Source organism: Furipterus horrens, unplaced genomic scaffold (assembly GCF_987537825.1).
Source record: "Furipterus horrens unplaced genomic scaffold, mFurHor1.1.pri manual_scaffold_4, whole genome shotgun sequence".
Classification (NCBI taxonomy): Eukaryota; Metazoa; Chordata; class Mammalia; order Chiroptera; family Furipteridae; genus Furipterus; species Furipterus horrens.
Window position 1 is genome coordinate 196,728,879 of NW_028327174.1, and position 12,491 is coordinate 196,741,369.

Consider the following 12,491-nt stretch of genomic DNA (forward strand, 5'->3'; position numbering starts at 1 on the left):
ATATATTCTGGACTCACATATTCTGGACAGTTTTAAGTTTTTATTCTGAAAGAGCATCCCAATATTCTATAGGTTGAATCCATAAAAACCAAATAAAGAAAGGATAGAAAACAAAATCATGACAAGGACTTGAACTTTCACAGTTACAGAAGTGTACTGATTTCTACAAAGACTGTCGGCCACAATGAAGCCACTGACCAGATTACCTAAAGCGCTGAAGGCTCAGAAAAATTCAGTGATGTGAAGTAGATCATTAGGCTTGGTTATTTCATAGATACGTATGCTTCTGGCAAATCTGATAGTGAGGCACACATTTAATATGTGAATTTGCTGATGATTTGTGGACTTCAATAGATTGGGGTATCTATAAGATTGCCAATTCAACAAAGACCAGGTCTCCAATTTGGAAGCCTCTAGAAAGATGGAGATGGTCTGTGGGCTGTGGGCCATCGTCTTGCAGAAAATAAAGAGAATTCAAGCCCTGCTCACAACAGGAGCATTCCTTTATTGTACCTTCACTATCAGAACGACCTGTGGGGAAAACGCCAGTGGCGGACAGGTAAATCAGGAGCACACTATTGGCAGGCAGCTCCTGAAATTTAAAAAAATCACATATACAAAACAACAAACACGGAAAGCAACAGTTTTACTTAAAGCTCATGACACTTTAAAGGTGTGGGGAAAACGAGAACCTAATCTAACATATCATTGTCTTCTTATTGCTGGTTCCAACTTCTGTCTACACGGCAGAAATTCTTTATTAATCTATAATCTACAACTACTGCCAACATTTTAAAGACATTCTGTGCTTCAAACCACCCATGACTCAGAAAATGTTCTCTGGAAAACGCGAAATGGAGAAGTAAAGGTCCTGACTACAGGTCTAAAAGACAAACTCCCATCTATGGCTTCCCTATCAGACTTTGGGAGGAATTCACTACTCACTCCTCATAGCTTTTTCAATGACCAAAATATTTCCCTGAGCTGCTTGAATATGTAACAGGCCTATGCAACCTGCTCCTCGTTTTTTTTCGTTTTTTAGTCCTGCACCTTATGCCTAAAGTAGTTTTGTAATAAAAACCTGGAGGAAGGAGAATAATTAAGCAATAGTCTCATTAATTAATGATAAGACACATTCAGAGCACCATAAGCAATTTCCCTTCTTAAAAGAGCTATGATTAGGATATTCTAAAGGCGGTTTCAATTTCTTATTTTACCTAAATTCTTGACTCAAATATTCCAAGAGAAGAGTGATTCTCAGATTCTATTTAGTGCACACTTTCCCCATACAGTAGAACACACTGGATCATATATACCTTAAAAGAGGCTGCTAAGAATGTGTACAGTTGGCTGAAGGTGGGTTTGTAGAGCAGGTACTTGTGGGGGTTTTCTCGCCTGGTAGGCTTGTCAGCCGAGTCCTGTATTTACAGAGAAGACAACACACATACAAGCTCTACTTGACAGATGAATTATCAACGCCTATTTTTACTATCCTCTTCATCAAATATCCTTTTGTTACTTGTAGTACGCTTATCCGTATTTCCTGTATTTCATCAAGAGAGCTTGATTCACACTCCCATCATGTGTTGGATAACAGCAGTCCACGGTGAGTAGAAGCACTAATGGTGTTACCAAAACTGCAAAAGCAGGGAGAAGGTACCTGCATTCCTGGCTTATTCATCTGGGAAGCTAAATTCATTGGCTCCCTTTCCAGGGCTTGTAACATCCGGAACATGTCAACAGTTAGTTCACTGAACTTAACCTGCAAGGCAAACAAACCTGACTGTTAATGCAGAATGCAGACCTTGAAGTTTTAAACTTCATGTGTCCTTAATGACATTGGGTCTTTTCCAATATTTTTTAATAAAATATTTTAAAAGACAGAAGATTGAAGTAATTATATGACACCCATATGCTTATCATCTAGATCTTACAACACTAACATTTTTCTATATTTGTTTTATCACATATCTTGCCACCTATCCACACTCCTATCAATCCATCAATTTCCTCAGGTATTTTTAGAAACAAATAAAAGTAGTCATGTAAACACAGAGACCTATATTAGGTCCTATAAAACATGTTAACTTTTGGCAAAACACCGAGGCTAAAATATGGCTGTGGCCCATATTTTATAACCTCTTCATTACATTTTGGTACTATACAATGTGTAAGACTGTACCATTTTCTATTTTGAATACTTCTATAGAGCTTCAGATAGGCAACATTTTACTTAAATTAAAATGTTTTAATTTAGAGATTTGTGAATTAATGGTTACAAAAGCCAAAGTTGGAAAAGCAGTAGAAAAAGTTAATAACAAAAATGAGAGGTGTGAAGAAAGCTTCAAAATTAAAACTTGCATAAATAATGCATGTAGAAAAATATATTAACTGGTGACTTTTCCAATATCCCCTAATTTCTAGTAAATCACATTAAATCATCATCATGGGACTATTCTGGCATGAAAATCATATTTGAAATCTGCTTTTGACAAATGTATTTAGAAATAGCCCCTCCTCCCCTTTTTCCTGATTATAAAAGTAATATTCAGAGTTAGAAAGTTGTGAAGAAGAAAATAAAAACCAACTATAATTCTGCTATTCAATGATAAACCTTTTATGGTATTGGTGAATTTCTTCTTGGTCTTTTTTCCTACATGGATGTATGTACAGACATTTTAACAGATGAAATAATGCTGTTTACATAGCTCCATAACAAGTTTATTTTCACTTACCATGTCATAAATATCTTCCTTTGTGATAAAAATTCTTTCTAAACCATTTAAATGTCTGCAATATAATCCATATATGGACACAGTATAATTTATTTAACATTTTCTCACAAATGGATGTTAGGATATTTACAAGGAAATAATAAATCCCGTAATAAACAAAAGTACTATTTTCCAAAGTGGGTTTTCAGCATAATTCCTTCACGATTCTTTACCTGGTTATTACAATTACCAATAATGAGGGCGTCAGCCAGAGACAGCTGTCCCACAATCATGCCCTGTTCCAGCAACGGGGCTCCTGTGTCGGCAAGGCGGTTAGATGTGATAACAATGGTGTTATCATCATTCAGCACCATCACGGGGTCCGCCTGGAGAGAAAAGCGGTCCTTAGTTGACAGCCAAGACAAAACGCCAGTATAGTAAGTTATTCCTTCTGGGTGTACACAGTAAAAATGCACACCACATAGGAACTGACTTATCCATAATGATGACGACCTTTCGTCAGACACTGACCTCGATGAAAGCTGCGACTTCTTGAAGCACCAGGTTCCACTCCACTTGATCTTCAGTATTGAAGCGGTGAGTATAATCTTCAATTTCATCGGACAATTCCTGATTTTAAAATATCACAAAAAAAATGGTTACACACAAAAAAGATAACTACATGGTACCATATTCCTGACAGAAACTAACATAGGTAAGAAGTTTGATTATTACCACTGTACAGTCCCAATTATAACCAAAAGCAAAAAATGAAAACTACATGGATTTATCTCAAAATCGAAAAATTCCAGAATGCTACACATCAATAATATCTTCACAGAGATCCTGAGAGACCCATACCTACTCGGTACCACATCAGCAATTACTTTATTAACAGAAAACTCTTAAAGGTTTAACATCCAAATTTTTAACATGCGAAATAATACCGTCTAGATGATTTTCTTTGTCTTTATATCATATTGATTTTATCTGGAAATCGTTCATAGTAACTAGGAGTGGGGGAAGACAGAGCAGGACTTGTCAAAACCGGCAAGTTACACTTAAGTCCCCCAAACCAGGAAGGAATTACTATAATTATCTTTGGTCAGTGTGTGTTTGAAATATGAAGAGAGTTGAAAAAAAATGTATTATCTTTACCCATGTCAGAAGTTACCATACTTTGAATGCTGTAATGATTTAGATAGATCAAAAATTATTTTAACCTTAAATCTATTTTTAAATAAAAGTATCCATATATAATTATTTAATTATTTTAAAGTACATTTACCTTCACCAGGTCCTTCACAACATCCATTTTGTTGAGAAGAAGACAAACCACTATAAATCTTGCATAGTATCGCAGCTTCTTAACGACCAGCTCAGGTCTATGGTAGACAAATGGAAAATTACTCATTAAATTAAAAAAGAAACTATGCTTCCCCCCCAACAACTTGCCTATTGCTTTTAAACTCTTCTGACCCTATTCTGCAGTTACAAACATTTCTGCACATAACCTATAGTCTTAACACATTTCTTACTGATTCATTACATCATTCATTCAACAAATACCTATTGAGAACTTAGATGCATCAGGCACTATGCTAAGTGCTGGGAGTAAAATCAAAACAAACAAACAAAACAAAACAAAAAACCCAAGAACTACAGACAGCATCCCTTCTTCAGAGATCTGACAGACAAAAAAGTATTTAAAATATAGAGGAGACAAAGAAATACTTAAAACACAAGAGGAATAAACATAATGACAGGAGAAATAAAGGACGCTATTTGAGCCCACAGGACTGGATCCTGGGTGTGAGCAGACCTTCCTGAGAGAGTAACGTTTGAGTTAAATCTACATATAAAGAAGAGTAGAAGGTAGGCAGAAAAATGCAAGATGAAAAGTGTTCCAGGAAGAACATTCTTTGTTTTAAAACCTTACTTTTCTGATATTAATATCACCAAGCCAGTTTTCTTGTGCTTAGTGTTTATATGCCGTATCTTTTTCTGTCCCTCTGCCTCCGGGTACCTGTGTCTTTTTAGTTTAATGACGCTTCTGGAGACAGCACATGGTAGGTCTTGCTTTGTGAGCCATGGTGATAACCTCCGACGGCATACTCAGGTCCTCTGGCTTTGTGACGCCACCTTGCCATTTTGTTTTCCACTCTCCCCTTGTCCCTCTTCCTCTATTGCGCCTCTGTTGCTTTCTTTTCAATTCATCTAATCCATTTTAGAGTACCTTTTAACATCCTCTATTGGCTTCTTACTTGTACCTCTTCATTACTGTTCTTTTGGTGTGGCTGGGAGGAGCAATACGCACCCTCACCTTTTCAAAGGCTATTTACGATCAATATTGTACCCCTTTACACCTGACCCTTTACACTCATTCCTTATCAATTCACACCTGACATTCCCAACTGCCACTTCCTGCTTTCCACATCCTACATTACAAATATAATAACCTTACAACCATATTTTTCTCATATGTTTGACATTTTCCATAATTACACAAAAAATTTCTCTTTGACCCATGAGTTATTTAGAAATGCGTCTACTGACAAATTTATTGATTTTTTTTAAAAACTATGTTTTAATTTTTAATTTTTAATGGATTTGCACCATAGTTAAACAACATATACTTGAACTTGTTTTGTGGCAAGTATAAGTCAATTTCACAAAAGTTCTACATAAGCTTGAAAATTATGTGCATCCACTTATTATATGCAGTTTTAAGTGCAATATAACTTTTTAATTGGTATTCAAATCTTATTTTTTGTTTTCTTGATCTATAAATCATTAAATGTGGCATCATTAAAATCTCTAAGAATATTAGGTCATTTATCAATTTCTCCCTGAATATATGCCACTTTTTGCTTTGTTTACTATAATGTTACATTATTGAGCATATACCTGTTAAGAATTTTAATATTTTCCTGAGTTGTTCCTTTTATCATTATGAAGTAAGCCTCTATCCTTAATATTACTTTCTGCCTTAAATATAAATAATGTACACATAAACATAATAGCATTCTTTTCCCTTAATATCTGTTTCATTTATCTTTCTAGGTAATATATCTTTGGAGGATCTCTTGTAAAGAGTATATTGCTGGATTTTTCTTTAAAAGGCATACTGATAATCTCTGACTTTCACCTAGGAAGTTTAGATCACTTTCATTTACTACGATTACCAATGCACTTGGACTGGTTTCTACTTTATTTTGTGCTAATTATATATTTTACATATATATTCTTTTTCTACCTTTATTATAATAACCATAATTCTATTACTCACTTTGCTTACCCATCTACCTGTTTTGAAGTTACACATTCTCTTTAGGTTTTTTAAAAATATTTTTCTTAATATTTAACAAGTAAATTTTACTCTAGGTTTCTTCAGAACAATAAATGGATCTTAATAATGTGGCTTAATTCTTTATCTTCTTTCTTTTTTCATATTATAGTTCTCTAGGACTTGGCTCCATTTAAAAAAAAGATTTTACTTATTTATTTTTAAAGACAGGGGAAGAGCAGGAGAAAGACAGGGAGAGAAACAGCAATGTGAGAGAGAAACATGGATCGGTTGCCTTTTGTATGTGCCCTGACTGGGGACCAAACCCGCAACCCAGGACTGTGTCCTGACAAAAAGAGCACACATGTACACCTCCTTCTTTTCTTCTTTCTTTTCCTCCCCAGTACCGACCACACTGTCATATACATAAGTGCTCAAAAGATCACTGTTGAGAATGAATAAATTCCACCAGATTTTCCCCCTAACTGCACAACAGTATTGGGTTTATAAAATAAAATTCCAACAGCTTAGTGCCTTTTCTTCTGTCCTACATGGCTGCTGTCAACAGGCTTTAGAATGTATATGAATTAAGAGTACCCAGGCTAAAAAGAACCAAGGTTATCAGCAAAGGCTCACTATGGAGTTGTTTCTTTTCAATGAAACTCTGTGTGACCCCAAGGTCTTACAAGGAAGTAATCCATCCCTCCTTTGTGCTCTGACTCTGCACTGCCATTGTGACATCTGCTACAACATCTCTTCTATTAATAGCTATCAGGTAACATATCTCTGCATGTTAAGAAGGCCTGGCACATAGCAGGCACTCCAAAAGTCCCATTAAATGAATAAAAGTTATCAACAAATGTATGCATTTCTGAATACTTTGTACACAAACTAAAAATGTTAACTGTTTTACCTTTCTGCTTTAAAAACATACGAGGTGCATACCTGTCCTCTTTATTGACTTGGGAATAATATGATCTTTGTCTGATTGCAGAATAGAAGGAGAAAGCCTCATTCAGATAGCTGGTCTCAGACGTGCGTAAGCTATGAGAAAAGACAAAAACTTTCCATTTGACACTGTCTCAAATTCTTCACCATGATCAACACTTGTTCCATTATTCCTCTATTCCTCTACATGAGGGGATGGAAATAACTGTCCTAAATTTGAATCATCAAAACAATATTTACATTACACTTAAAATGTGTAAAAATAGTAATAATGGTATTAAAAATATGCCTCCCCACCGCTCCCAAGCCTTTTTGGACGGCAACCCAAAGTACACATTATTCTCATCCTTCGAAGGGACTCTCCAAACAGCGTGCCACCGAGTTACAACTTTCCACATGAGGGTATAAAGTACAGCACAGGAAATGCGGTCAGTAATACTATAGTGACCACGTACAGTGCCAGGTGGGTACTGGAAACACCAGGGCAACAGTCTGTGAGGTATACGACAGTCTAACCACTATGCTGTACACCTAAAACCAACACAAAATAATACCGAAGGTAAACTGTAACTGAAAAATTAAAAAATAAATTAATTAAGATATCAAAAAATTTTTTTCTAGTTTTACAAAGGACTCCTTAAGAAAATATGCTACCCAGCAGAGTGAGTCTGAGGCGGGAATTTTCAGTGACATGCCAAAGGACAGGAAGAGGAAGGGATTCCTTGCCTGTCAGGTTACAAACGGCCTAAATCTCTTTGTGGCGCACCTGATGTTCCTTCATGCTACCGAGACTTAGAGGCCTAAAGGAGTCCTCCTCTTTCCCTGCCTCATGGGTGGGACTACATAGATACTACTGCTGTCAGGATAAAATCAGAAGTATCCTGATCTACTTAGTGGAACCCTTTCAGGCATGTCCTGCAAGTATGAGTTATAAAATATCCTCCCGAAGGCCACCCATTCAAACATACGAGTGATGGTATGTATGCTTCCGCATAGTATCAAGGTTTAAGTGAAGCCATTAAGAACTATACATTCATTGATCTAATACCAAGATCATAATCTTTTAAGTTATAAATGAATCTGACCAAATGAACTGTTTGGAAGGTGAGCCTTGGAAGCAAATAATGTGACTTTGATTACGAAAGGTCATTTTATAATGCTGTCTTGAACAATATGATCTAAATTAAGGTTTCATTTATAACTTCTTAGTTTTCCCTCCAGTCAAGTAAGTATACTATGCATACTTCTGCATACTGTGTGTAAATCAGGACAACGCTTGATTTTTCCATATGCGATTCACTTACTAATAATGGTAGTAAAGCTGCCCAATCTTAGAAGCAATTTCCCCTATTTGCCACCGCTTCAAGCCATACCGATTATCCAAGACTTGTCTGTTTTATATAGAAAATAAGAAAATAGAAATGAGACTATAAATTTCAAAAATAACCAAATCTGTAAACTTAATAGGATAAAATAACACCCAATTCAGCATGAAATTTTAAATTCATGAATTTAAATTCATGAATTTTTCATGAGATTTCAACATTATCATTCAATTAAATTCAAAAAGCATGTATAAAATGTCTAAAGTATGCTGAAATATAAAAAGAAACTTCTTTGAGCTATATTCATGAATATTAGAAGCAACACCCCCAGAGAGTTTTGGCCAATAGGCGACATCTATTTTAGAATGAAACCGTGAGTCAGTCAAGCTATGCTCGACTTAATTGGAACCACTTCAGATATACAGAGTCTTTAAAAATCTGATAACATTACATTATAAAACCTCAAATAAGAAAAAAATCAATTTGTTTTCATTTGGGTCATGCAGATAAAATATATTAAGATGTATCCAGAAACAAAAAGCACTGAGGTAGTAAAGGTCAAAACTGTGGTGAATATAAAAATGGAGCTTCACTCTCCTTTAACTATAAAATCCCTTTACCGATGCTGCTGCTGGAACTTCCAGAGTTTGGTGTAAACATCAAAAGTTCTCCCAAAATAGGACTGCCACTGCTTCTGTCCATACTGTGGCAAATCTCTGTAAGAACAAATACACGTATATTATTAACTGTCAATCTCTTATGCTATCTGGATACTAAGTCTTGCGGTTGTACAAACTGGATAGATTTAAAGCATTTGCATTCAGGCTTGCTTTCTTTAAAAAATTATAATTTTTGGAGCAGAATAGCTCTGTAACAATGGTCCAGGGCACGCTCTTTCCTGTTCTTCCTCCACCTCTTGACAGCTCGTTCTCAGTCCCCCACGAGGTTTCTGGCACTCTCCTCCCTGTCCTGGGGGATCTTATTCATACTCACTTACACAGTGATAACTTCCAACAGTTTATCTTTAGCTAAGAATGCAGCACTTTGAAAATCACCACTTTAGGGACTCTAGAAGTGAGTGTGCGGGTGGTATTGTTCTCAAGTATTCTGCCCCTTCGTTCCCTCCAGGTACTCTGTCCTTGGGCCTGATGGCTACACATGCCTTAGAGACCAACACTTCCCTACCATGCAGACACTGGGACTGGCTGTATAACTTGCTTTGGCAATGAAATATAATTGTAAATTATCGACTCCATGTCTGAGGAGCAGATTTAAGAGGTATTACATGGGTCAGCGTTTTCACTCTTCCCTCGACCTAAGGTAGGGCTGCTCCTCAGCATGGAACACAGAGTAAGACACATTTCATGGAGCCTCAGAATGGAATACAACTGGCGGCTAACATGGGAGCTAGAAATCTCTATTGTAGTGAGGCACTTAAAATTTCGGAGTGGGTACTGCGGCTTTACTTAAGAAAAGCCAGTAGAGAACGTGGTACCAGGAGGGGGTGACTACATAATAGACACACTGCATATGTGAGACTGGCATCGGGACTGAGCGGCAAGTGACGGTTACTGAAGACTGATGTCACATAACACAGCGGGGCAGCACTGCATCTGCTGGCGGTAACTTGGAAAGCAGATAATGTGATTAATGAACTTGTGGATTCAAAAGAAGAAGTCAAGAGACTGTGTATGGTATTAGCGGTACTTAACAAAATACAAGAAAGAGATGAACTAAGAAGACAGAAAATCCACAAATTACAGAACTTGAAATATACAACAGTTTCTACTGCATAAATGTGAAAAATATAATTTAAGAAATGCTAACTTAAGACTTTGTCTCATCCTCAGGAAACCTCTTCATGAAAACCTGTGAATAAACACAGGAGAGAGGCTCCCAAAATATCCCTTCGGAAGGACAAAATAGATCAGAGAAAAGAATCTAAGGATTCTGCTGCCTTGTAGAATTCTGATAAGCTCAAGGTATTCATAATAAAGTCTAGAAGACAGAAAGAGGCATGTCTCAAAATACCATGGGTATGTCTATTGGTACTTGGAAGCTAATCTGGATCAAAGAGATAAAGAGTCAACCAAAACTTGTGAGAGTTATACTGCCAAAGTCACTTCTTTTATAAAGTAACAATAATCTTATTTATTGATTACAGTGTGGAATACTTGTTATCCCAGTCTGTGACTTGTCTTCTCATTTTTATTGATTTTTTGGGTAGTTATCAAACTTATCAACCTTTATCTTTATTTTTAGTGCTTTTAATACCTTTTTAAAGCAATTCATCCATACGATAATACCATCTTTTTAAAGATCTATAGTGTTGGTTTTCAAATTTAACTCTTTAATATAACCAAAACCAAATTCTATCTGATTTTTAAAAAGTATCCTTCTGGCTAACGTGATAGAACTAGAATTGCAGCCATCAATTATTCACATATGCTTGTATCTCAGCTGTTTGTTTTATTCCACTGGTCTGTTTTTCTATTTCCTCATTAACAATCTGTTAATTACTATAGCTTTATATTTAGTCTGGCATGTTTCTTCTTTTTCAGGACTGCCCTCGCTATTCTTGGTCCCTGATACTTGCATACAAATTTGGCAAAAAAAAAAAAAAAAAAGACATACAAGTCCAGGAAGCACACAGGGTGTCCCAAACTAGATGGACCCAAAGAGGACCACACCAAGACACATCATAATTAAAACTCCAAAGGTTAAAGATAAAGAGAGAATCTTAAAAGCAGCAAGAGAAAAGGAGAGAGTTACCTACAAAGGAGTTCCCATAAGACTGTCAGCTGATTTCTCAAAAGAAACTTTGCAGGCAAGAAGCGACTGGCAAAAAGTATCCAAAGTGATAAAAAAGCAAGAACCTATAGCCTTAGATTACTCTACCCAGCAAAGCTATCATTTAGAATGGAAGGGCAGATAAAGTGCTTCCCAGACAAGGTAAAGCTAAAGGAATTCATCATCCCCAAGCCATTATTACATGAAGTGGTAAAGGGACTTACTTAAGAAAAAGGAGATCAAAACTATGAACATTAAAAGGGCAAAACATTCACAGCTATCAACAGCTGAATCTAAAAAATACAGACTAAGCAAACAACCAGAACAGAAACAGAATCATAAGTATAGAGATCATTTAGAGGGTTATCAGCTGGGAGGGGTAAAGGGGAGTATGGGGAAAAGATGCAGGAAGTAAGAAGCATAATTAGTAGGTACAAAATAGACAGGGGGATGTTAAGAATAGTAAAGGAAATGAGGAAGCCAAAGAACTTAAACACACAACCCATGAACATGAACTAAGGGGGGCTTTGCTGGACGGAAGGGGTTACCAGGTGGGCGGGCAAAGAAGGAGAAATTGGGACAATTGTAATAGCATAGTCAATAAATTTTTTTTTTTTTTTAAAGAAAGAGACAAAGGCAATTATAAGATAATAAAACTGTAGCACAAGTCTCAGCCAGATTTCACTCGTCCAGCTGCGGACAGACAGTGGGGTGGCTTCCCTCAAACATCTAGGAGTTGCCTGGCTGGCAGCTAGGGTGCTGGGCACGTGTTTTTCATCATCCGAGAGGCTAGCATGGATCTGTTTACGTGATGTTGGTGGCAAGGATCGCAAGAGCAGCAAAAGAGAGGGCAGCTCAAATGAGCATTTTTCTTTTCAAGTCTTTGCATCAAGTTTCTATGGCCCCATTGGCCACAGCAAATCTCATGGCCAAGCCCAGAATCAGAGAGAGAGGGGACAGTTCATGGGCATGGATATAGGGAAGGGAATGACTTTTAAAAACAATCTATTACAGAGGCCTTATGTTTCTGTCTTCCTTTTTGAATTTTGAGGAAAAATAAATCTCTTGGAAAACAAAGGTACTAACAGCATATAAAGCAAGAAGCAAAAAATACCCTATTGCTTCTCCCCTCAATTCTAGTCCCCAGAAATAGCCCCCATAAGAATGTATTTTCTATGCATTTTACGTGAGTTTTTATAGTTTTTCTATGCAAGTTTTTCTATTATTTTAAATAAGTGGGATCAAACAATATATAATGTTTTATAACATGCCTTTTTAATTTATGAATATATCATTTTCTTTAATACAGAATTATATCAATATTTACTGTGTATAATGTAGTATATAACAAATCACTTTACCAAGCCCTCCTGACAAACATTTATACTGTTTCCAGTTCTTCCCTGTCATAAAGGTGCTACAATAAAC

The 12,491-nt window shown here is 36.3% G+C and overlaps 1 protein-coding gene across 1 annotated transcript in view; it reads right to left on the reverse strand.

Moving 5' to 3' along the window:
• SCAI (suppressor of cancer cell invasion) overlaps positions 1 to 12,491 on the reverse strand; it is a 95,912-nt gene that overhangs the window by 23,642 nt on the left and 59,779 nt on the right. Inside the window, exons 6-14 of the mRNA XM_090275274.1 lie at positions 8,894 to 8,989; positions 8,253 to 8,339; positions 6,946 to 7,044; positions 4,003 to 4,099; positions 3,246 to 3,344; positions 2,948 to 3,100; positions 1,661 to 1,762; positions 1,317 to 1,418; positions 514 to 592 (exon numbers count right to left, since the gene is read on the reverse strand). Coding sequence (XP_090131400.1) covers positions 514 to 592; positions 1,317 to 1,418; positions 1,661 to 1,762; positions 2,948 to 3,100; positions 3,246 to 3,344; positions 4,003 to 4,099; positions 6,946 to 7,044; positions 8,253 to 8,339; positions 8,894 to 8,989 — 914 coding nt within the window. The remainder of the gene's footprint in view (positions 1 to 513; positions 593 to 1,316; positions 1,419 to 1,660; positions 1,763 to 2,947; positions 3,101 to 3,245; positions 3,345 to 4,002; positions 4,100 to 6,945; positions 7,045 to 8,252; positions 8,340 to 8,893; positions 8,990 to 12,491) is intronic.